At 45.5% G+C, this 26,075-nt stretch overlaps 1 protein-coding gene across 2 annotated transcripts; it reads right to left on the minus strand.

Moving 5' to 3' along the window:
- Nucleotides 1-1,195: 1,195 nt before the first annotated feature.
- DENND2D (DENN domain containing 2D) lies at nucleotides 1,196-25,875 on the minus strand. Of its 2 annotated transcripts, none has more exons than XM_003769763.4 (12): nucleotides 25,744-25,875; nucleotides 17,381-17,559; nucleotides 16,236-16,348; nucleotides 12,917-12,986; nucleotides 12,256-12,333; nucleotides 10,905-11,045; nucleotides 10,089-10,237; nucleotides 7,454-7,631; nucleotides 4,816-4,857; nucleotides 3,897-3,981; nucleotides 3,257-3,496; nucleotides 1,196-1,732 (listed from the first exon to the last, which is right to left on the minus strand). In XM_003769763.4, the coding sequence occupies exons 1-12, from the start codon at nucleotides 25,799-25,801 to the stop codon at nucleotides 1,656-1,658; spliced, it is 1,410 nt and encodes a 469-aa protein (XP_003769811.1). In that variant the 5' UTR covers nucleotides 25,802-25,875; the 3' UTR covers nucleotides 1,196-1,655. The 2 variants fall into 2 exon arrangements, with proteins under 2 accessions (XP_003769811.1, XP_012405042.1); XM_012549588.3 differs by lacking the exon at nucleotides 25,744-25,875 and adding an exon at nucleotides 18,322-19,057.
- Nucleotides 25,876-26,075: the final 200 nt, after the last annotated feature.

Below are 26,075 nucleotides of genomic sequence, written 5' to 3' on the forward strand. Positions count from 1 at the left end.
TTGTCTCCCAATTCTATCTGACTGCTCCTTTGCTGGATCTTCATCCTTGTTATGCCCAATAAGTAGCTGAACCATGAGGTTCTGTCTAGGGGGTGATTTGCAGGCCCATACCCAGGAACCATCTGGACAGAGAATGGACATCCTATCAGTTATAGAGGTTATAGCGGTGAGAGGTTGCATGAATTGTGCTCTAAAATCATTACAACTCTTAGTTTTCTATGATCCTATTCTCTTAGTGAGAAGAAAACATTTATAGCCGAACGGAGCTTTTTTCAGGTCAATCATGAGAATATCCAAATGTGGAGATTGGCTAAATTGATGGGGAAATGGGATATTAGCAGCCCCACCCCAGCCCAGGGAAAATGAGTGTAACATTATCTTTTTTCCCTTATTTCTTGTTTTCCCTGAAACTTAATTGTTTCTGTAACTTGACGGTATCGATCCCTGGTTTTCTTTAGCTTCATTCACTTGTCTCACCAAACCCCGTAAGCACAGGGGCAGAGCAGAGTGTTTCATATTTGGTATTCTCATGGATTTAGGCTACCCTTAGTGGTGGGAGAATCCCCTAAACAGTCCCCTCACTGCCATTCTTCCATGGCCTATACTAGAGCTTCTGTTGGGGAGCATCAGCCTAAAGTTCAAGTCCTGCAGACCTGAAATGGCTCTGTTCTTAAGAGCATCCATGTAAAGATGGAAAGTACTAGAGTTCATTCAGTCCAACATCCCTTTCTCTCTGCCCTTCTTTTCCCCCCATTTTCCAGTTAGGAAAATGAGGTCCAGAAAATGACTTGCTGACAGTCATATAAAGTAACTAAGGATTGAACCCATGTCCTCAAATCCAAGCCTCTTTTCCCTTTATCACCAACGGTTGAGACCATTTCCCACGAACAGATCTTCCTTGGACTTCCCCATAATACTCTGGCCAAAATCACAGCCAAGGCAGTGCCATCCCCAAGGAAACGACAGCCATAGTGTCGGCATTCGTGGGTCCCGCTCTCTACAAAGCTCAGATGATGCAAGTGGGTAAAAAGGCCAACAATGCTGGGGACATATGGTGAACTGACATTATTCATCAGCCCAGACGACCAAAAGTCTGCCTAATAGTATAAAGGGAAGTGTTGAACATCAAATGGTTCTGGAAAACCATGCATTCCAACTGTGCATCTCTGCTGGGATACTCAAGAGAGATACCTGATCACATGAGCATTTTCCACCTTTATTCACATTCTCACAGGTTTGGCTTATTAAGGGTCTGGCCCTCTGGGTGAAAGCCATTCTCTGTGCTTCTGGTCCTGGATACTGAGAATACTAGTCCCTAAGAAAGAAGCAAGGCACCAGGTTCAGAATTTCTAGGACAGAGAATACCCAGGGGAGTCACAGCTGCTATTACCTAATCATTGCCCAGTTTGGCACCGTCTTCCAAAAAACAAGGAGTGAGAGTCCTGGGGTTTTTTCTTGGGAAGGAAGAAGCTGGGCCCCAGAAAAATCCTCCAAGTACCAGCTTGAAACAGGGCTCGGATGCCAAAGGTAACCCATCCTTGAACCTAACAGTGCTGGGGTCCTGAAACCAAACCAGTTCTGGCCCAGGACAAACTCCAAGTCCACTCCAGACAGAGCTGGGATGCAGGCTGAGGCACTCCTGCCTCCCACACCACTTATTTCACAGTCTTTTCCTTTGGTTTCTTCTGTTTCTTCTGTTCCTCATATTCAGTGATTTTCTGTCGGAAGTATCCTGTAAACCCAGACACACTGTCAGGTAATGCACTTATGCCACAGGAGAAGAAAATAGCCATCTACCCTCCAACTGCCCACCCTGGGCTCTGGCCCCTTAAATCTTCCCAGGGTTACTTAGCTTTTCTCTAAGGCCGAGAGAATGGAAATACAGAACACTCAGAGCCCTGAGGTCTGATGTAACCAGACCTGAGCCTTTGTGCAATCGCATCCTGGGGGTTCTGAAGATGCTGCCCAGGGACCAATGGATCCACAAGCATTTATTAAGAGGCGCTGCACTCTGTGAGCAAAGCAGGAGTGAACAAGCCCAAAAGAAACATGAGATGTGCAAAGGGAGAGAAAATGGTCCAAGGGACTAAATGTGTCCCAGCTCGACTTGGTCCGATCCGCCCTGACACACCTGACCCCAAGGTCATTTTGGCTCTCTCAGAGAACGGAGGACAACAACCCCCCACCTGGTAGCCTGGTAAGTGCCATGGGGAGCACCCAGGGTACAAGGGAGGCAGAAGAGGGTCTCTGCAGACCCTCAGGTAACTCGTGAGGGTGAGGAGAGGAAGAAGTCTGATGGGGATGCTCCCCTTGGGCAGGCTGCGACGAGCACGGGCACTTGGCAAAGCAGTGAATAAACAAACAGAAAGGCAGCCCCAGGCTCAAGGAGCTTCTCCTAATGGAGAGAGCTGAGAAGGAAGGGAGGGGAGAGAAGGAACCCATGGTGGGCCATGGTGTTGAAGTCCTGGAATTGGAAGTAGAGCCAAAAAGAAATAGCTGACCTGGGCCACTCTCCAAAGTGGAGGGAACCACCAATGGGAGAAGTGGCCATCGAGACAAGGATTGCTCCCCTCACCCTAAATTGTGGTGAGAAAGAGACCCTCTGCTTCCTGACAGGATGTAGAAGCACAGAGCCCTTTCCAGATAGCTTTTCCTAGAAAAATCAAGGTTGCTGTCCCCTTCTCCAATAACTCCACTTTCCCTCCCTATTAGAGACACACTGCCTTGTGCACATACTCTCTTTCTCGCCCTCCTTCTCTCCTTTCCTCCCTCTCCCTCTTCCCCCCTCCTTTTTTTGTCTCTATTCCTCTGTCTCCTTCCCTTCCTTCCTTTTTCCCTCTCTGCTCCCTCCTTCTACTTCCCTTCCTCCTTCCTTCTCTTTCCTCCTTCTCTCTCTCTCCCTCTCTCTCTCTCTCTCCCTCTCTCTCTCTGTCTCTGTCTCTGTCTCTTTCTCTGTCTGTCTCTCTCTTTCTCTCTCTTTCCCCCTCCCTCCCTCTCTCCTCTTTCTTTGTCTCTGTCTTTCTCTGTCTCTGTCTCTCCGTCCCTTTGTCTCTCTCCTCTCTCTCTTTGTCTCTTTCTGTCTCTGTCTCTCTGTCTCTATCTCTCTTTGTCTTTCTGTCTGTCTCTCTGTCTCTCTCTCTCTGTGTCTGTCTCTCTTTGTCTCTCTCTCTCTCTCTCGCTCTCGCTCTTGCTCTCATATTGTAGAACAAGACAACTATATCAAAATCTACACTGGTGTGAACCTGCAAGTGCTCACCTGCATGAGATGTCCTGCTCTTCTCTGCTTCCTGGATGAAAAGGGAAAACAGTTGCGTCTTTACAAATTTCTTCACAAACCGGCGGCTTGTTTTAGAAGGCAGGGCCTTACAGAAGGGTCTCTCCTGGAAGCTGCCTTGCCCATCTGGCCCCCGTTTGAGGTAAGAGGCATAGTGGCCCACCGTCCGGATGAAGAACTGCACAAAGGGTCCCGAGACGTGCTCATTGACCTGCTCCAAAGCTGCAAGGACGCAGAGATTCTTTGAAAATAGGGTCTTTCACCGTCCCTCATACCCAGAAGGAAGAAGTGAGGCTGTATACAATTTGTACCAAGTGCAGTCTTTACTAAGGATTCCTTGGGTGTCTCAAAATTGCACATTTAAGTGAGAGATTGGAGAGTGGTATCTTCCCTCTTTGGCCATGTGACAATGTGGAAGCAGGGACATATGGTCCACAAATTTTATGGATCTGGGACCAAAGTGCTTGATGAAAATGTTGTAAAGTGGACTAATGTTTCCCCCTAAAAGAATCTATCTTATGATGAAGGGCCCAAGTTCTCTTGGATCCCCTCAGTCCTGTAGTGCTGAGTAGAGAAAGCAAAAAAGTGAATTGGAGGAAGGAGGTGGGATTCTTGGACTTACTCTTTAGGTCACTATTCCCCTGGGCAAGAGAAGACAAAATATCATTCTGCAGCTTGGGGGGTAAGACATCCCCTTCATCTCCAACCTAGGAGAGGATGAAGAATTAGCTCATGGGACAAATGGGAAGGTAGAAGGGTGGGAAGTGGGGAAGGGAAGGGGCTAGTAGAAGACTGACAAGAGTGGGAAATCAAATCATATCCTAAAAACATATTAGCTGTGTGACTGTGGGCAAATCACAATCTTTTATTGGCTTTAAACAACTCTAAATAGAGCCTCTGTGCAATATAGAAAAGTTCCTTATCCTGGTGAAATCACAGATCTAGACCCATTGCCATTCCTCCTAAAAAACAGATCTTTCCAAAAGAGAGAAAGAAAAGGAAGGAAGGGGAGGGAAGGGGGGAGAGGTGGAGGAAGGAAAAGGAAAGAAGGAAGATAAGGAAAAAAGTAAGATGAAGGGAGGGAAGTAAGAAGTAAGTAGGGAGGGAAGTAAAAAAAAAAAGTAAGAAGGAAGGAAGGAAGGAAGGAAGGAAGGGAGGGAGGGAGGGAGGGAGGGAGGAAGGAAGGAAGGAAGGAAGGAAGGAAGGAAGGAAGGAAGGAAGGAAGGAAGGGAGGGAGGGAGTCCAAAAAACACCTAACAAAACACTCTCCCCTATAATTCTTTTGTTTATATTACTTATGTGCCATTTATTCTTTTCTTGCCTTTATGTTTTAGAAGTTACCTGTATGTACATCTCAATGCTCAGCTAGGCTAAAAAGTTCCCAGAGAACAAGAACTGTGTCTGGAGACGTCTTCCTGCCCTCAGCATCTAGCAGGCTGCCTTCCCTACAACTGGTGCCCAATGTAGATGTGTTGGACGGTCAAATGAAAGGTGCAGGAATGATAAAGAGGGAGATAGTGGGACAAGGGGGTCTGACTTACCGATTTTAAGAAGGTGCCTTCACACAGATCCACCAGAAGAACCTGAAACAAATAGGAAATGAAGTTCCAAGGGACTTAACCACTTCCAAATCCTCAGGTGAGATCACATTTGTCAATGCTTAGCACAAAGGCTGGCGCATAGTAGGTGCCATAAAAAATGCTCCTTCCCTTCCCCTCCTACCTTTTGGCTGTGTTCCCCCCTCAGTCCCAGGGGAACCTCCGCACTCTTCCTGACTGCAGCCAAGCACATTAGGGCGAGCTGAGAGCCAAGGGAAGATTCTGTCTCTATTTCCAGAGCTTTGTATATACTATATAGTAGATTCTTAACAAATGTTTTTGTTTAATTGAATAATAAGGACGTTCTTCAAAACCAATGCAAAAGCAGAGTCAGTTCATCACCACCTCAATCCATTTATTCTGAATCCCAGTCTCCATGAGAAATACAGGTAGATATGAGGAAAAAGGGGGAATGAGTCCTGAAGGGGCTCACCTGGAATAGATCCACTGAGATAAAGGGGGAACAGTGGGAAAAGAGTCGGAAAGCTGACATCTGGTAGCTTCCAGCTAACCAGATACTAATCTCAGTTGTTTCTGTGCCAGTAAATGACTGAACATGCTATAAATTTTTGTCCTGGGGCAAAGTCTCTTTGGCCCTCTCCTAGGAACAGCCCCGCTCCGCAGTACTCTCCCAGTCTCCATGATTCTCTATGTCTTGGGACGGGCACTGAAAAGCAGACTTCAAGTCTGGATAGATAAATCCTCATTAATTTCTGTGACTCACCCCGTGGCAGAGAAGTGGAGGAGGGGGTGAGAGAGGGAGGAAGAGACACGTTCTAGGGAAAAGAAGGACTCAAATGTTGACCGGTTTGGGGTAATGATGACGACACCTGATGAAAAGCAAGGTGATGTGGTGAGAAGAGGAAGATCTAAGTTCAAATCCTATCTTTGACATATCCAGCTGGGTGACTCAGACTACTATTCAAAACGTTTAAGTTAGAGTTAACAATCTGCCTTGGTGGGAAGAGTATCCACCTTGAGAATACTGCACATCAATAAGATCATATGTCCAGACTAAAAATAAACCAATTACCATTTATATAGTGCTTTGTAGAAAGGCAGAATGAACAAACATCTCAGTCTAAGAAATATATAATCACTAGGTTAGATTTTAATGGTCTTAAAGACTTTTCTACAGGGGAAGTTGACTTAGTTTGGGGGAACAATCCTTGTAACTCCCCCCAAGAATGCATACACTTACTAGATTTTATTTGTACATCATTTTGTCTGTATGTTGTTTCTCCCATTAGTGTCTGCTCCTCAGTGTCTTTTTCCTTTCTTTGTATCCCCAGTGTTCAGCACAGTGCCTAACACATTGTAAACATTTACTAAATGCTTGTTGTCTTAACTTTCTAACATTCTGAAATTTTTTTTAATATGCAGCTCCCCAAAAATTAAAATCCATGAGGATGGAGGAATTCTTCCCTCCACTGGCTTGTTTAACTGACAATTCTGCAAAGCTGCCAAGAGACTTGGCAGGGTGGGTGAGAATCTGTGTATCTGTGTATCTGTGTATGTGGCACAGGGGCAGGGGGTAGGGGAGAGAGTAAGGAGAAAGAGAATTAATGGAGGAAGGGGTGTTGCTTCCTCTCTAGCATCCAGAAAAGCCACAGTTCCCGGACACCTTGGAATTGAAGTCAGGAAATTTCAAAACCTCAGAAATTAGAACATTTTAACTTATTGCCCAACACACAAGGAGTTCTCTCCTACTTCCACCCCCAAGTCATGAGGTCAAGGCTGTTCTGTAAATGAGAATATTGGCATCCAAGTAAGTAGAACAGAAATTTGTGTGGGGAGAGAAAAGGAAGAGAAATGAGTGACTAAAAGACCAGCTTTCCAGTTTTATGCTCTCTAATAACTATAATGCAAGAACAAGCTAAGTTTCAGCAGGACTTAGGGTCTTCGCACATTGGCTGGGTAAGTTTCTTCAGCTATGAAATGTGCCTCAGTTTTCTCCTTTGTAAAATGGGGAACCAGGCTGGATCTCTACCTATACCAATAATCTACTTGTAAGAAACTAGAGCTATTTTATTGGAACTTCTGTCGACATGGGGTGTGTCCATTGTTAGCCAGTGTACACACAAGCAAAGAACAACACTGGTTTAAGGTATAATAATATTTTCTAGAGAGGAGCATTCTCATCTACCCTCCATAGGAAAAGTCTTTTTAGAGGGGTATGGATAGTGAAGGGGAGACATGTGTAAAAGAGCCGGTTAACAGAGTTTCCCTCTCTGGTGATGGAGAAAAGTGTCTCACTAGCTCACAAAAGCCTCAAACCCATGTCCTCCTTAGTTTTTATTCTAAAGTAATTTATTTAGCCCATCCAGTGGATAGCCACTCAAGTTCTCAGGTTAGAAACCAACCCCAGATTTTTAATGCAGGTGATAATGGCAATACTTTCAAGGAAAAATTTCTGGTAGGGTTTCTACTGTGTAGACTTGGCCATTAGTCATTGACCAGCAGTTTTAGGGTCAGCTAGGAGTACCATCCCTTTTCCCTGAGTCAGAACAAGGAGCAGGGTGGTGTCCTTCCACTCCATCATGAAGAAAAGCGGGGGTGCTCTGTAAGGAGGAGACCGTACCTCTTCCATAGGGCTGTCCAGAACCTCCTGAATAAATCGCTTTTGAACGCCGACCATGAAGGGAGTGGGAGAGCAGACAGTGGCCAGAAGGCTCTCGGGGACCACAGGGATGTAGGTGTGGGCCCAGCTGAAGGGGTAGAGCAGCGCGGCGGCAGCGTGGATGCACTGGGACAGGGTGCTGGGGATGACAACATGGGAGAAGACAGATGGGGACCCAGGCGAGGTCCAGCCTGGCAGGCAAAGGCCACCCCCAAGTCAGTCAGAAGCAGCCTCTGGCCACTTCTTTACCTTTGCTAATATGAGGAAACATACAGGATAGAGGGCAAAGGGCACTGGTTTTAGGGCCAAATTCTGGCTCTACTACTGCCTCTTTGTGTCCCCTGCTGCAAGTTTCATCTATTTTGTTTGACCTTAGTTTCCTTATCTGTAAAATGAGACAGATTAGATCAAAGTTCTTAATTTTTTCTTATGCTATAGAACCCTCTGGAGAGGGTCTGGTAAAACCAATGGGCCCAAAATCAGAATAATTTATGCTTTTAGATGCATAAAATCAAATTAAACATTACAAAGAAAACCCATTATGTTGAAATACAGTTATCAAAATATTAACAAAAATAGTCATAACTCTGGACTAAGCAACCTCTTAAGGTCCTTTCCATTTCTAAATCCCATGTCCTCGAGTCCTTGTGTCATTGTTTTAACAGGCCTAACTATTGGGGGGTCACCACTGAATGGGGTTAGAAGAAGGGCAAGATGGTAGACATACTTGGAAGGCCTCCAAAAGGCCGTGAGTGTGAGCGGCTGCTGTCACTCACCTGAGCTAGGTGGGGGACTCAACAGGACCTTCCCTTTCCCCACACCAGTTCTTCATCAACCAGAGTCAGAAGTAGACTTTGGGGTCATGAAGTGTACCTACTCCATCTTCTTACCAGAGCATTATCTATTTCTGCTCTCTGCTCGAGTGCTTTCTCTCCCTCTTCTTGTTCCCCCTTCCCTCTCTCTTTGCCCTCAATACTACATCCAGGGTCAAGAAGCTCAGGCTGGCACCTAGATGTCTCTGGGAAACTCCTAAGCTCCAGGAATACTCCACCCAACCCTTCCTAGATGGAAAGTCCCCCAGAGATGGAGCTTCTCCCTTCCCCTGAAGCCTTCTCCTGAGTACTGGCTCCCTCACCCACAGCAGCCTCTGTGCCCCTATCCTTGCTCCCCCCCAGCCTTCACAGATCTCTAGGTCATAACTGTCAGTTGTTCCCCAAGGTGAAGGTCAGTAACAAGCAGGTAGAAAAGTCATTCTCATTTCCAGGCTTCCTAAGAGCGAAGTCATGAAATACTCAGCACCTGGCCAAAATCCAGCCTGACTGGGAAGTCCCCTCCCTGATTCAACTGGGAAGATCCCAAAGCCTGGAATGGGAAGGAAGATGGGAAATAGTGGGTTCTTTCCACAGAATTTTTAGGCCAACGGGAGGCTGCCAGGAAGCTCCCCCTTCTTCCTAAGTCTAGTGGAGAGCTGAGGGGGAGGAGAAAGGAAACACAGGATATGGGGAAATATTTGTTAGCCCCCACTTTCTGTGCTCTGTTCAAATCCCAGAGCAGAGGCGGGGACCGCACAGAGGAGCTGCCAGACACGCGTCTGAAGTTACTTTCACTTCCTGAGCACAGGAAAAGGCAGAGGGTCCGGGCTCGCACCACTGCCAGGAATTCCTCCTCCTTGTTCCTGTACCGGGGGAGAGGGGCAGGGGAGGCTGCTTCCAGAGACCGTCTCTGAATTTTCAAGAATCGCCCTTGGTTTTCAGCACTTTAGCCCCAAACTCTCTCCATTCACCTTTCTTTGATACTTCCAGTTGGTGGTGCTCTCTTTCCTCAATTAACCTGGTTTTATGGTATTTTATATATGTTATCTCCCATCACCAGCATCCCCTCCTCCTGGAGGAACGGCAGCTCTGGGATGGCACAGGCTATTTTATTTTTCATCTTTACCTTCCAGCACCTAGAACAATGTTTTGTATGGGATAGATACTTAAGAAAAGATTGAGCTGAATTAATTTTTGACCCAAAATCTTGATTCCTCTCCTGACGCAAGAACAGCGCTCTCGACCTAACCTCTCAATGCCCAGCTTTCTCTCTCTTTTCTCTGACATGAATTCAAGGTCTATCGACTTGTTGCCCTCCAAAAGGCAGAGGTCTTATCTAGGTTTTTTTAGTCTGTGTCCCTGTGAGGCTGGCTGGAGAATTCAGAGCCATCAACAAGGATTCCAAGCTCAAGCTCCACAGTGCTCCATGATCTTTTCCTAACTATGTCCTCTCTTAATTGCTTATTTCCAACTGCCCCAAAAATACAATTATATCTGCCCACACAGTGATTCATGACCCCTCCCTAATGATGGGATGCCTTTCTCAACACGGGCTCGTAGGGAAGTAAGAAACCTCTTGCAGAAGATGGGTGGATTACAGAGAACTCATTAGGAAATCCAAGTTTGATAACTTTTGCCCCCAGGATTAAAGTGCCAAACAGCAGGCCTAGAGGAATGGAGAATTGGGAGCAGGAGCCCTTAGGAAAATGCATGTTTCCTTTTGGGAAACCCCTATCTGGTCCCTGAATCCCAGGGCAGCTGGATCCAGAAATGGCTGAGCCTACCTGAGGTCCTCGGCCAGGAAGATAATCCGTCTCTCGAGGACCGCAGAGGCGAAGATGTGTAGGATCTGCTCGTGGTTAAGGCATCCCAACAGGGATCGGAGATCCACATGCTCCAGGCGGGAGTCCAAGGGTCGCGTCAGGGAGATGAACTGCAAGGGGACATGGCGGGTCACCAAGGAGCGGGCCTTTGGGGTACCTCCCGCCAAGGCATGGTACCTTTGTGGGCTATAGACTGGGAGCTCGGAGGCTGGTGAGAAAGACACAGTGACAGGAAGGCAGGAGGCCAGAGAGGAGGACACAGGCCCAAAAGACAAGAGCATCCAAGAGGGAAAGCGACTGGCGTTTTGTGGCCCACATAGGCTAAGGTAACTAGCTTCCATCACGTCAAGTATCACACTTCTGAAAGCCGGAGTCCTTGTGGGCCTGATTCTATTTGTGATTGATGCTCCAGGGGATAGAGCAGACGGGAAATCAGAAAGACTCATCTTCCCGGGTCTGAGTTCAAATCTGATCCAGGCAAGCCACTTACTCCTGTTTGCCTCAGTTCCTCATCCGCAAAATGGAACGGAGAAAGAAACGGCAAAGCGCGCGATGGCTTTGCCAAGAAAACGACCAAATCACAACGGATACTCCCAACCTAACCCGCCGCCGGCCCCTCCTCAATTTTCCATCCACCAAGTGGAAGCATCTGAATGACCAGAGAAAGAATCAGCAGAAAGAGGAGAAGGCAGGGGCGCACCCATCAGTCTGAGGGACCCCAGCAAGGGTGCGGGGGCGTGCCGCTCTTAGAGCCTCCACCGAGCCCACCCGGCCTACCTCCGTGCCAGAGTCAGGGATGAAGCTCTTGAGGGTGACCGTCTTCCCGGGAGCGGGGAAGGCAGACTCCCGGAGACCCTGCATGAATGGATAGATCACGGCCATGGAGATCTGGTGCCGCTTTTCCACCTCATCCAGGATCTATAGGAATATTCAGGTCAGAGAAAATACAGAGAAAGAAGGCAAAACCTCCACCCCCAGGTATTGATCTGGAACAGGGCAAGAGGCAGCTGGGGACCCTGGCCAGAGTGCCCTCAGACACAAGTTGTGTGACCCTGATCTATATAATAATGGCCCCTACCAATTTAATCAATTGCTCTGAAGTCTTCTTGGTCCTCCCTCCCCTGTCTAGGCCCTCCATTCCAAATAAAATCAAGAGTTCTGAATATGGGGCCCATAGATTCCCCCCAAAGGGTACATCTAATAGATTTCGGGGGGGGGTGTATATTTATATATGTATTTAATATATATATATAATATACATATAATATATATATATTTAAATTAGATATAATTGTATTATCTTTCTTTTCACTAGCCTCTGACTAAAATTGAGCATTTCCTTTACTTACTTTAAACACTATTCTGACAAAAATTCCATAGGCTTCACTAAATTGGCAAAGGAGTATAAATAAAACAGAAATGGTTAAGAACCTCTGAACTAAATTAACTGGGCTTCTGTATGATATAACAGAAATTTAGAGTTCAGAGGACTAAATTCAATGCTTTTGAACATTGTTTTTTACAAATGTACTTTTTTTCATGGCAAAGTTCTGCTCGCCCTGCCACATAGATATTTATTCTCCAGGGAGTCAAGTCAAACTGTCATGACAAAAGCTCACTTCCACCAGGAGAAATAAGAGGGTGGAATTTTCAGACCTTGTACTAGATGTTGTACTAGATCTCTAAGGTCTCCCTCAACCCTAAATCTGTTTTTCCATAATTTTGTTGGGTCTTCTCAACCTCCCAATGACAAAGGGCAAACTGATTTTTTTTTTTCACAATAATGGATGGAGCAGTGAATTTGAAGCAAGTTGAATATGGATTTGATTCCTGCCCCACTATTGTGACCATATGGACCCCATCACTGCTCTCTTGGACTCTAACTCCATGCTCTCTTGGACTCTAACTCCGATCCCGCCCCATCTGCTGTGCTTTGTTTTTTGTTTTGTTAAGTGAGCGGGATGGAAGGCAGCTCCTCTTGACACCTTAATTGCATTTCTAACCTCAAACCCTAAAGAGGCAGCTGAGGGAGCTGAGGCTAGACAGGGAGGGCACAAGGCAGAGAAGGGCTGTCAAGCCGGATTAACAGGCCCAAAGCCCAGCTGGGGAATCCCTGCCCCACCCCTACCTTGGAGAACAAGCCGAAGCAGCCGATGCAGCTGATGATACAGTACACGATCGGGAGCCGGGGGCCAGGGCCAGCAGGCTGCAGACAAAGACACGGAGGCTACTTCTCAACTTGGGAACTTCTCCTGGGAACCCCCCTAACTGAGGCTAATGGAGTCAGGGGCCTTGGCTCACAAAATAGCCCAAAAGGAAAAGGGGCTGACCGCGGAAGGCTTAAGGAGAATGAACAGTCACTATTTGGTAACTGACTTATTCATGGACATAAGATAGGGAAGCAGTAAAGGTTATTTACTGATGGGGAAACAGGAAAGGAGAAAAGGACTAGATTGGTCAATGGGGGAAAGAACCAAAGGTAATCCCTAAGCAGGAACTGAACCCAGAATGATACAGATGATACAATGAGAAGGATAAAACCAAAACAGTGAGGGTATCCAATAATAAGGATGATCCCCTAAGGGGATCTGCAACCCCGGCTCCAGCAAGGGATGTGGTACAAGATCGGGGAGAAGGATGTCTAGCCCTAAATTCCCCTGCAGACCTCAGTGGGGTGTGCCATGGGTGGGGTGGTCCCGGTTCCTTCCATAGTCTAGAATTAAGGGAACTTTGAAGGGTCCCCAGGTAAAGGAAATGGAGAATATGGGGAGCAGAATGGTGAGCAGTACCAAGAGTCGCCTGCAGTAGCCAATCTTCCTGGTCCCATCCACATTGGTTAGAACGAAAGAAAACGTCTCCCTAAAATTGAGAAAGGGAGGGAGAGAGAGTGACGTTTTCAGACTAGACTCTGAAACAGGAGAACAGCTAATGGCCAAATCACTCGAGTTCCTGCCTACCTAGACCTGTCTTTCAAAGCTCACCCACAGTACCTGTTACTGAAGCAGATTCTGGGGTCTGGGGCAAACTCTGAGATGAGATAAAGGGATGATTACAGCTTGTGGAGTAGCTTGTGGAAGGGGATGAGATACACTCTCTCTACAAGGAGGGGCAGCTGGCTGGTTTAGCTTTTTAGTGTTTCATGCCCAAAGAAGAATTCATATCCTCCCCCAAAGGAGAGAGTCTACAGTCTGCCAACTATAGTCCAACGAGTTTAACTTTGCTGGAAAAATTCTGAAATGTAACTAGAGGGATGATTGGTGAACATCTAGAAAAGCAAACAGAAATCATAAAGAACAAACACGACTTCATTAAGAATGGGTTATGCTATATGAAGTTTACTTTCTTTATTAAAAATGTTACTAGAGTAGTGCATCAGGAGTAATGTTATAGGATAATTTATCTAGGTTTTAAGAAAGCATTTGACAAAATCTCTCATGCTACAGAGATATAGGATAGATGGCAATGGAAGCAGAGCTGGTTGAACAGCCAGGCCCCAAAAGTAATTATTAATGGATCCATGTCAGCTTGAAAAGAGGTTTCCAGTGAATGCCCAAAGGATTTGGGCTGGTCTCTGTGTATTTTTATCAGTGACTCAGCAAAAAGCTTATCAACTTTTAAGATAACAAAACTATTAGGGGTAGCCAACTCCCTGGATTAAAGGAATTGTGATCACCAAAAAAGCTAAATAGGTTAGAATTTGGGACTAAATCTAAAAAGATAAAATTTAATGTAGATAAACACGTGGGTTTGAAAATCTTTACAAGAAAAAAAAAAATCAGGGAGGCATGATTCATCTGAACAAGAACAATGTGTTTTCATGAATTACAAAATTTAAAATACGTCAATAATAATTAGACATGGCAGATAAAACAACTGTGATCTTGAGCCCCATTAAGAGAGGTTTAATATCCAGGACTAGTAAGGGGGTAAATCCCAATTTTAAAACTAAAAGAGATTCCACAACCAGGATCAATAGGGGCCTTGAGATCGTACCATATGAGAGTTCATTGAAGACATTTGCTATGTTAAATATGGAGAAGGGAAGTCTGGGAAAGAACATAATACCTGTCTTCACCTATAAATGTTTGTCACAGAAAATAGTTTTGCATTATCTCCTGAGGGCAGAACTAAAAAACAAAGAAATTAGAGAGACAAATTTCAGCTTCATATAAGGGGAAAATGTTGGGCTATTTCAAGAAGTAGTTAGTGGCTTCTCATTCACAGCAAGCTTCTAGCAGAGGCTATTAAATGCTTCGTATGTGATAGTGAGGTTCTTATTCAGTTATCTACCTCACATCTCTATAGCGTGAGAGAGTTTGTCAAATACTTAAAAAAAAAAAACTCTGTAAACTGTACTGTAACATTCCCTCTGATGTACCAGTCCAGTAACCCTTTCAATAAAAATGAACTCCATTCGTCATGACCTGTCCTTAATGAAGCTATCTTGGCCCTTTGTTATTACTGTTTCCTTTTCTAGAAGTTCACTAACGATCCCTCTAATAACATGTTCTTGAATTTTGCCAGAAAACAAAGTCAAACTTGTTGGACTATAATTGGCAGACTCTGGTTGCCTCCCTTTGGGGGAGCCTGTGAACTTAGTTTCATTGGACATGGGACTCTAACTAAATGGCAGGTAAAATTCCTCCCAAATCTCAAGAGTTTATGACATGAATCGTAATATCCTGTATTAGAGAATATGTGTATAAACTCAGGGCAAAGTATTCCAAAAAGAAGATAAAAATGGTATATATCATATATATGTCACACACATATATGTCAAAGATATATATATATATGTACATGTATATGTGTGAGAGATAGAGACAGAAAGATAGGAGGAGAGATATGAAAGAAAGAGATGGAGGGAGGGAAGGAAGGAAGACGTGAGGGAGAAAGAAAGAGAGAGACAAGGATAGAGAAATAGGAGAAGAGATGTGAGAGAAAGACAGAGAGAGGAGGGAAGGGGGGAAAGAGGAAGAGGAGCAGATGGGGAGGGAGAAAGAAACAGAGAGTCAGGGATAGAGACAGAGACAGAGAAATAGGAGGAGAGATGTGAAAGACAGAGAGGGGGTAAGGGAGGGAGAAAGAGAGGAGGAGGAGGAGAAGGGAAGGTGGGAAGGAAGAAAGAAAGAAACAGAGACAGGAATAGAGAGACAGAGACAAAGAAATAGGAGGAGAGATGTGAGAGAAAGACAGGTTGGGGAGAGAGGGAGAAAGAGAGGGAGAGGGGGAGATAGGGGGGGAGAAAGAGAAACAGAAAAATAGGAATTGAGAGACAGACACAGAGAGGAGTAGAGACAATATAGAAAAACAATGAGCAAAATAGTAAAAGAGATAAAGAAAGATAAGAGAGAGGGAAATGCACACACATAGAGGGGAAAAAGAGAAAGAGAGATGGGGTGGAGAGGGGGAGGGAGAAGGAAAGAGACAGAGAGGCAGTAGAGACAATATAGAAAAACAATGAGCCAAACAGTAAAAGAGATATAGAAAGATAAGGGAGAGGGAAAACAGAGGGAGAGAGAGGCAGTATGGTTAGTGGTTAGAAAGCAGACCTCAAAATCAGGAAGATCTGGTTCCAAGTTCTGCACAGTACACAGTGACTATGGGACCCTCTCAGTGCCCCCAGGCTACTCTCTAAAATGATGGATTCAGAGAAGGTGCCCATCTGTGTTGGAGGAAGATGTTTCTCACAAAATCTCCCTAAATCAATGAAACCATAGATCTGGTTTAAAACAAACAAATAAACGAATGAATGAATAAATGATTGAATAAATAAATGAACAAATAAATGTGTATATAACTACATATGAAAAACATATGTATATATGTAGACATACATCTATGCTTACAAATATATGAGTATAGTGTATATTTATGTATACATACATATTTATCATCTATCTATCCAAATTCAGGATGTCTCAAAAGTTTTAGTGGCACATTAAGCTCTAACAATCAAAATTCTGTATGTCTACCAATAAATATAAAACAGGCCCACAAAAAGACTCCCCAAAGGAGGAGGAAGAACTACTTCTCACAAATTACCTAAGGTCCCTGGGACCCTCTCTCCAGCTCCTACTTCTCCCTTGCCTCAAGGCAGGGCCATACCTGGGGTAATCCGTGAGGGGTGCCCACTCGTTGCCATCGGGGAAACAGAACAGAGGAATGGCCCCGTGCAATCGTTCCTCTTCCTCCTGCTGGCCCCGGAGCAGATTCTCTCGCTGTAAGGGAAAGATGGTCAAAAGTGTATGACCAGGAAGGCTAGCTTCTGAGGTCTTGGGGACCCTAGGTCAGCCGCCTTGTTCCAGAATAAACACCTGGACTAAGGCCTGGCTATGGATTCTTCCAGACTGAGACTTCCCCATCTGGCCCAGTCTTCACTGGGGGGACCAAAGTTTCACTTCCATTTTGCTGATTTCCCTCTTGTCCATGCAAGACAAAGGCCAGGGCCAGCCCGAGGTCAGAAATTTCTGTATCATGTGGGAATCTGAAGGTAATAGCTATAAACCCAGAAGGGATCCTTTTACACCCCCTTTTACAGATGAGGAACCTGACTCCCAATAAGATAAAGTGACTTAATTCAAAGTCCCACAGGAGTGGGATCTGAATCCTGTCCCTCTGACTCTACAGTTAAGGTTCTTTCTGCTGAATCTTGTATCCCTCCACATAGAGAAAACCCCTACGGTGGCCACTTTTCTCAGGAGTGTCCCGGAGCACACGTTCCCCCATGGTGTTCTCAAGCCCAACATCCACATACATACATAATCTCTGCCTTGCTCTCTCTCTGTCTGTGTTACCTTTCCCCTCCACACCCCTGACAACCACAGCAAAGAGCAGGACAAGAAGGGTTAGCAGGATTAACAGGAAAGGCAGTTCTAGGGACCTGGCACAGGAAACAGACCCACACTGTAAAGCATCAGCCCCCAGTAGCCTCAGGCAAAAAAGGTGGCTAAATTGGGAGATTATCTGAAGAATATTCTGTATTCTGTGGGGTCTGGGGGACACTCAGGGTACCACGGTGAGAGAGGAGGGAGCATGGGACCTAGGATGTCTGCTAGGAAGGTCCAAGGCACTTCCTGGGGGACTCAGTTCAGACAGCAAAGGGAAGTTCCTGCACATGGGCTGCTGATGGTGGCAGAAATTAGGCTTCAGTTTAGGAAGAATTATCAAGGGAACAAAGTCAATAAGGAAAGGCAAAACTTCTCCTCCCATTCCCCAAGAAACCCTGTATAATAAACCAAGATGCTCCTTACCTTTGGGAACTGGTAGGTTATTGTAGGTTCATAATCATCCCCCGAATGGGTTCTTTTCAAAGAAACCACAAAGAGATATTCAAAAAAGTGTGGTCCTCCTGTGTAGCTGGACAGGGAGGGCTCTCTGATATTCTCTAATGTTTCCTTCCTGCTTTCTCCTCGGGTTTCCTCAGCAGGAACTGAAACAGAGATACCAGAGCTCACTCACACAGAGTTCCAGAGGCCTACTGAGTGGGGGCCCTAAGCAACCAGGAGACCCCCATGTACCCTTCCATCAAACCTAAGAAAGAGGGCCGTAAAGCAGGACTCTGGCATAGGAGCCATCAGCCAGCTTAGGAGAGCCGGGGTAGGGAGTTGAAAAGAGAAAGTTATCCACAGGAACAAGGAAAGCCCCGAGGTTCCTCTGGACCACTCCATCCCCCTGCCCACTTCAGATCTGAAGCAGCCCCGAGAAGCCTAAGAAAACCAAGACCAGCCAAGCCCTACTTCAACATCTGCCTAGATTCTAATTCTATCTGAGCTTTTTGAGAAGGAGTTTCAGGGTTCCTGGATGTAAGTCCCTAACAAGGACCTCAGAGATTTCTTAGTCTATCTCCTTCCTTAAAGATACTGAGGCTCACTGAGGAGAATTACATAGGAAAGAGCCCAAAATGACATAGATAGGAAGCATCAGAAATGAGATTCAAACTCAGAGCCATTGACTCTCAAATTTAATATTCTTTCTACTCCCTTCATGTGACTGAGACGCAGAGGGGGAGGAAGTGACTTCCTGAAAGTCACATAACCAGCTAATAGCAACAGGTCGGGGTGGGGAGAGGGAAGCTCACTCATGCAGGAGAGGAGGAGGGCAAAATACACGGGGAGAAACCAGACAAAAACAGAGAAATCAGTCAGATGAAGAGGGGAAGATGGATGCTATCATCCTGTAAACAGAGACAGACCTGTCCATCTTGATCTCCGGGGCATCCAAGGACCCAGGAGTCTGAATACTCTGCCAACCCCCGGTCTATCCATCTTCCCAGAGCCTGAGACATCAGCAGCGAGGTCCTACATTCCACCAAGGCAGGACACAAACATCCACACCTCTGTGAGAAGTTTACGTCTCCCCCTGAAGTCCTACACACCATGGCCCTGGCAAGGGAGATCCATTTCCCTCCCTGCGTACCCACGAGCCGTGTGAGAAGGATGTGGCAGGACCAGGAAGACAGCAGCAGCCCAGTCCTGACAAAGAGAGCATCCTGGCAGAGCAGTTCAAACACCAGCTCCTCCCAAGAGCCTCCGGGTGTGGTGAGAGAAAGGTTATGAGCAAACACCTCCAAGACCCAGCTGCTCCCAGGCCCGGGACCTCATGCAGCTTGCAGATTGTGCAATGGGGTTATTTGCTGATGAATGACTGAGAAATACTGATAGCATCTAATTTCATGTAGGAGAACCTGATCAGCTCCGGGAGAGTCATCTCAAGTTTGGGCATCTTCATTCTTGGCCTTTCACTTATTCAGCTCAACGACAGCAAAACAAACAAATAAAAAACCCCTAAAAGTTCAGTGAACTTTGGGTTTTCCGGGATTTCAAGTTTGAACCAAGGGCTCAGGCACTGGGTATTTACTTCATTTAGCAGTTGCCAAACTTCCTAATAGAACAATTATAGCTAGATAATTATCTAAATCAATTAATGATTCTGACCAGGAACAGCTTTGGCAATTACCGAGAGCTTTAAGTGTGCATCTTTTGATAATGAAACACAGATCAGAGTCCAACTCTGGGCCCTGTTCCCGCCAGTCCTCAGCTGTTCCAACAAGGAAATGACATCAGGAGCCCCTGCCACGCTGGCCAGAGAAGTAGCCAATTATTTGCAGTCCTCTCATTCCCACCCTAGTACTTCCTATATTGACATATGGGGATTACCAGCCAAAATAGTAGGACTTGTTCCAAGACTTCATTGAACTATCTAGCAGTTTAATTTAGGAAGCCACAGATTAATTCATTCAGTAAACACTTATGGATGTGTGGGTGCTGTGATGGCACTGGGGTGCCCAAGACTTGGCTACATGACCATGTAGCCAAAGGAGAATACATCCACAGCTCTAGAAGGATTCCCTCAATGGAAGCTCCTGTTGTTCTTCTGGGGGCTCTGATGAAAAGACAGACCAAAATTTCCTGTTCGAGCCAGGACTGGCAGCAACCCCATGGCTGAGTCCCAAGGGTGATCCCTGCCTGGCTTCTTCAGTTCTTCATGAAGAACTGAACAGCTGCTGTGCCCTGGGACTCAGTCAACAAGAGTCACTCAGAAAAACTGGCTTTTTCTCCTTCTAAATAAAATGACTTTTGTCAAACAGGCAATCACAACATTATGAGATTTATGTGAAAACCAAGTTGATGTGAAGAGGAATGTTCAAACATAAAATGACTCAGATGTAAGAGAATCAAATTTAGAATCACAGAAAGTCTGAGTTGGGAGGATCTTTACTTGGATAGGCCCATAAAAATGGGCCACGTAGAAGTGAAAGGAGATCTTGGGATGGAAGAAGACCGGGGAATAAAGACAAATGTTTAACAACTAACCAAAAAAAAAAAAAATATATATATATATATATATATATATATATATATACATACACACACACACACATATATATATACATATTTATATTTTAGTTTAATCTGTATTATTCTCACTTATCTATCAATAGAATAACAAATTAAGGTCTGATTGGTAACGTTTGTCAATGCTCACATTGAAAATTTAACCCTAGATTCTAGAGAAACAGATCTGATTTGACTTTTGGATAGCTCTAATTATTTGGGAATGTTTCCTCACAAGTCTGTTTCTCTGGAACTTCTTTTAATGCCCCCTTCTATGGACAATCAGGACAAGGGAGAATTATACATCCAGTTGTGATGATGGCAGCAATGGAAGGGGAAGATGTAATTTGGAATTGGGTCCTGCAACTATCTAACAGAAGGAACCAAGCTGCTCTGAAATCAAGAGGCTGAGGAGTTGGGGCTCAGTGAAGGGCGCTTAGAAGATAGTGGAAAGAAAAAGCCTCAAGACTAGTAGCAAAGTCAAATACTAAGAACTGAAATTTTCCAGGAAATGGAGTCATGAAGATAAGATAATATTCAAGCTGGGAAGGACTTTGGACATAATCTAGTACAGCATTTCTTAACTATTTTTATGTTTTAGTCCCCTTAGACAATCTGGTGAAGTTTAAGGAACCTTTTGCAGAAAAATGTTTTCAAATGCATAAATATAAAATAGGAATATAAAGAAAACTAATTACATAAAAATATAGTTATCAAAATATATATATTTTTAAAGTTAATGGGATGGGGCAGCTAGGTAGTGCAGTGGATAGAGGACCAGCCTTGAAATCAGGAGGACCTGAGTTCAAATATGATCTCAGACACTTAACACTTTATCTGTGAGACCCTGGGCAAGTCACTTAATCCCAATTGTCTCAGCCAAAAAAAAAAAAACAAAAAAAAAAGTTGATGGGGGACACCTAGGTGATTTAGTAAATGGAGCACCAGCTCTAAAGTCAAGAGGAACTGAGTTAAAATCTGAGGTCAGATGCTTGAACCTGGGAAGTCACTTAACCCAGATTGTCTTGAAAAAAAAAAAAAAAAAAAAAAAAAAAAAAAAAAAAAAAAGTTGATGGACCCAAAGTTGCAAACTGCTAATTGAATCCAACTTCCTCTTTTTATAAGAGAAATGACCTGACTTGCCTAAAGTTACATAGCTAGTATGTAACAAGGATTTGAACCCAGCTTGTCTCCCAATTCTTGTGCCTTTATGATACAACCTCTCACGTATTCTCTATGATGAACAAAGCCTGGTTGGGAAAACTACCTGAAACCAGGGTCAGAGACACAACTCAGAGGGAAGATGGTACCCATGCTTTTGCTTGCCAGGCTCACTCACAGCCATGGCTGGCACACAACCTTTTGTCTTTCGGGAAGACAGCAGGAAAAATGGACAGGGAAAAGGAGGACTGAGCCTCTCTACCAAGGGATCAAGTTCTCTGGGACATTCCCCAATTTGGAGGATGGCCCAAATACTAGGCAAAAACAACCTGGGCTAATGCTGGTAATTAGAGGGATGGTTAACGACCATGACAGCTAGAATATCCACCACACCTTTCTCCCAAAGGTTTCATAAATAATATCTCATTTCAAAACCACTTCCTCGTCAGAGAAATTTCATCTCCTGATTACAAATGGGGTAGTTAGGTAGTACGGTGGATAGAATTTCAAGCCTGCAACCAGGAAGCCTCATCTTCTTGAGTTCAAATCCAGCCTCAGAAACATTAACTGTGTGACCCTAGACAAGTCACTTAACTATGTGCCTCAGTTTCCTCATCTGCAAAGTGAGCTGAAGAACGGAATGGCAGACTACTTCGACATCTTTGCAAAGAAAATCCCAAATAGGGTCATAAAAAGTAGACACCACTGAAACAATCAAATATGACAAATAGGGAAACTGAGGGGAAAATAAATGAAAAAATAAGAATGAGAAATCTTGAGGGGATCTTGAGAGGTCATCCAGGTTTTTGAATGGAAATACAATTTAGCACTTACTAGCTAAGTGACCTTGGGCAAGACACTACCAAAAAAGAAAAAAAAAAACACTCAAAAAATAAAGAAATACAATTTAACTATCCTGAACATGTCAGAATAACTCCTGTTAGTAAAAATTTTAAAACACTTTAGATAACATTCTTCAGTGTTCAACAACCTTCAGGAAATCCTTCTCCTTCATAAATACCTTATGATGCATTTCTAATCCATTTCCTCTTGTTTTATTCTCATCAGAGTCATAAGGGCAGAACATCTTATGGCAAAGGTGTCAGGATCTGGGGGTAGGGGTGGGGACTGGCTCTAGTTATTATACATCAGGCCCAGAAGGGAATGCTCTTTCTTTCCTCTTTATTTTAGGGTAGACCAAAGGAATAATATAGAATAGCTGCCGAGCTGGGCATCTGAAATAGAGAGCTGGAGACCAATGGTATAGGGAAGCAGAAACTCCTAGAAGCATTCAGGTTAAACACCAGATAGGGTCTGGAACTGAAGCGGGTTGTGGTCCCTTTAAGAAACTGTATTTCTTTTTGATCTGTGATCCTTTTCAGAGTCTTCCTGGGCATATCTCCCTAGATAAGTTATCTTTCCAGGATGCCAAGGCCTTTGATTCAATTGGAAATCCTGGTCAAAAAGCACCCTTTGAAGTATTGTAAATTCCAATAGGAGATCAGGGCTGTCCCAGCCCCAACTGGGTCTGACCTGCTTGAGCTGTCCCAGCCCCCACCAAGACACATAATATAATAGCTTCCTTCGACGAAGGTCTTTTGCAGATGGACCTCAGGAGCTCACTCAGCTGTCAGGACCCTTCTGTCCACTGAGAACTGCATGCTCAGTGCAAAACTCCATTTTCCATAGATCTGCCACTATAGGTGTCAGTCTCTAGGTAACTGATTTCTATACAACAATAAACTTTCATTTTGTATCAATAATTCCATGATTAGTGAATTCTTTCACTCCTAAAACCTGTGGCCAATTTAAAGGGGATTCTTAACAATTTTCTTATAGCCACTAACCTCTAGACCACCAGGAATCTAGAGCACTCAGAACACATCAGGAAGACCTGAATTCATACCGGCCTCTGATACTTCCTAGCTATATGACTCTGGTCAATTAACTTCTGTGTGCCTCAGTTTCCTTTTCTGTAAAACAGGATAGACATAGAGTACCGAACCTGGAATCAACAAGACTTATCTCTCTGAGTTTAAATCTGGCTTCAAGACACTTTCCAGCTGTGTGATTCTGGGCAAGTCACTTTAACCTTTTTGCCTCAATTTCCTCATTTGGAAAATGAGTTGGAGAAGGAAATAGCAAATCATTCTAGTAGTTTTGCCAAGAAAACCCCAATGGGATCAGGAAGAATTGGACAGAATTGAAATGATTGAACAATAACAAACTACCATTTGGATCAAATGATGTAAATAATTGTAAAGCTCCTCAATATAGAATCTGCCACATAGTAATGAATATATACATGTTGGCTATCATCATCACGTTTAACAACATTCCTGGTACACAGTAGGTATTTAATAAATGCTTTTTTCCTTCCCTCCTTGAATATAGTGGTGATACTTTGAATCTTCAGCACCTAGCAGAGTATCTGGCAAATCACTTAATCCCACTTAAGCAACTCTAGGTTGAAATGGACTGGATGAAGATCATTTTCCCATAGAACGCTTTTCTGAGCAGCCAGGCAATAAGATGAATTATTTAGCCAACAAAGAACTAAGGCTATATCCCCTTTCCCATCCCCCAAAGAGCTCACTTCACTGAAAAGGGAGCATCAGGGTAAAGTGTGAAAAAAAGAATTGATCTGAAATCAGAAGACCTTAATTCAAATACTAATTCTGCCACTTCCCAAGTGATTAATTTAACTTGGACAATTCAGTTTCCTCATCTGTAAAATCAGGCGGTTAGATGGAGAGTCACTATAATTGTTTCCAGTATTAAAGTGGATGCTCGGGTGACTATTAGAAATATAATAGCTCAAGCCTTTTTCCTCCTTTCTGTTCAGCTGCTCTCCACCTGAGGACTATCTCGGGGTGCCCCTCCCGCTGAAATAAAAAACCACTCTACTTTCTCCCCTTCTCCACCGAACTGAACTAAACCCAAGAGGCACAAAGGAGGGAGCTTAAGTCCAGGAGTCTCCTAAGGAGAAGAGAAGGAGGGAAGGAGGGGGAAGGCACAGGCACACCCTCTTGCCTGGGCAGGATGCCAAACCCCAATACAGGTAAGACTGGCTGCTCTACCATTTCCAATATTTCAGTGTTCCCTCTCTCTGCTACCAGGAATAGCTGCTGAGGACAAGAAATACTTTAATTCTCCAAAATTCTCCCTAGATTTCCTCACAACCACCACCAAACATGGCATGACACGGGGAAGAGGGCATTGTGAACAGAGACTGCTTTTCTAAACCTGGCAATCAGGTTTGGGAAACTGGGGGCTCATTTACACAGATTCCCATAAAATTGGGAAAGATCTGTAAGGGTCCTGACTCAGATCTGTCTAGAACACCCCAGCCAACCTACTCCCTTTCCTTTCTTTAAAAGGGATTTTATGATCCAGTAAAAGAGCAATCATGGAATATCCTATCCCTCCCAAACACCCCCCCCCCCAATACATCTGCTTAGGAGAATCTACAAAACATGGGGAATGGCCAAACCATTGGGGCAGGAAGATAAAGAGTTATGGGGGGGGGGGGATAAAAGGGGGAAGGAGAATCATGAACAAAATGAGTGCAATATTGAAACAGAGATGAGTAGGAACGGACCAATCTTCCTCCTTTTGAAGGGATGCTGTGGGAGGAGGGGAAATTAAGTTGAGAAGGTGCTGATTCATTTAGACTCTTTGACTTGTCATAACTAGAGAGGAAAGCAAGGCTGTTTTTCTGCCCCAGAGATAACCAAGAGTATCCTGCAGAGCTATCTCCCTATTACCACGGCCAACCTGCAGGATGCCAGGCCACTTCCTATCCCACAGTGCCAGGCTGTGCGCATTATACCTTAAGCTTCACTCGGGTCATGGACACACTCCCCCGTTTCTAAAAGGGCTCCTGGTGGGGTAGGGAGGGGAGCTACCGGCGACCTCATTAGGTACGGTGAATCTGGAAGCGAGACCTGCAGAACGCCCAGTTCCGGGGAGGAAGGGGCCCAAGTGCTTGGTTCTGGGTCCCAAGTGCCTGGTTCTGGGTCCCAAACGCGGTCAGGGGCCACGCAGGGCTGAGAACGCTCACATATCGCTGACACCGAAGTACTTGGAGTCCCTGCCGAGCTGTGAAAGGTAAGGGGGGTCTGGACTCCCGGGACCGGGAGATTCGGGACTAGGCTCGGGACCAAAGACATCTCCCGCGGGCACGAAGTGCTACTATGCATTGTCAGTGGTTGCACCACCAGCTTCCTGCGCAGAGGCACACGTGGCCCTGGGCCCCACGACAGCTTCCTCAGCAAACGGTGGGTTTCGCCACCCAGCTCCTCCCGGATCTGAGCCTCCGTAGGACCCCCCCCCCCGCCAACCATCCGATTACCGAGGTTCGCCGGCCCCGCCTTCCTCTTGTTCTACCAGATTCCCCCCCCCTCTTTTTTCCTACCCCGCTCCCCGCTAGTCCCTTCTTAACCCCAAACTTCCAAGACCCCATCGCCCTCACTCCACGAAACCCCCAGCCCGCTCAGCTCCTGGTCCCGGGCACCCTGACCCGCTCAGTCCCGGCTTCGGGTGCCCCGAAGCCCTTTCCCGCTGACCTCCCCACTAGCTTCCCTCATCCCCGCCCTGCCCCAGTGCCCCGCACTGACCCCAGCTGCGGCGCTTCAGTCTCAGGCTGGCTCGGAGGCGGCGGCTGAGCCCGTCCATGGCCCCGCAGGCTGCGGGACTCCGCGGGCTGCGGGACTCCGCCGGCTGCGGGTTCCCCACCTTCCCCGCCCCCCTACTCCTCTCCCCCCCCCCCCCCCACTGCAGCCACGGCACTTTCACTTTCACGGAGGGAAGGAGAGAAGAGGGCGGGCCCGGGGCGGGGCGGCTCACCTTCCGGGCCCCGGAGCCGCCCTCTCTCACCTGCCCGAGGACTTAGCCCCGACTTCGGGGCTGCAGCCGGGGCGGCTGACTGCCCGTCAGCGCCCGGCTCTCC

This window comes from Sarcophilus harrisii, chromosome 4 (genome assembly GCF_902635505.1).
Source record: "Sarcophilus harrisii chromosome 4, mSarHar1.11, whole genome shotgun sequence".
NCBI classification, from domain to species: domain Eukaryota; kingdom Metazoa; phylum Chordata; class Mammalia; order Dasyuromorphia; family Dasyuridae; genus Sarcophilus; species Sarcophilus harrisii.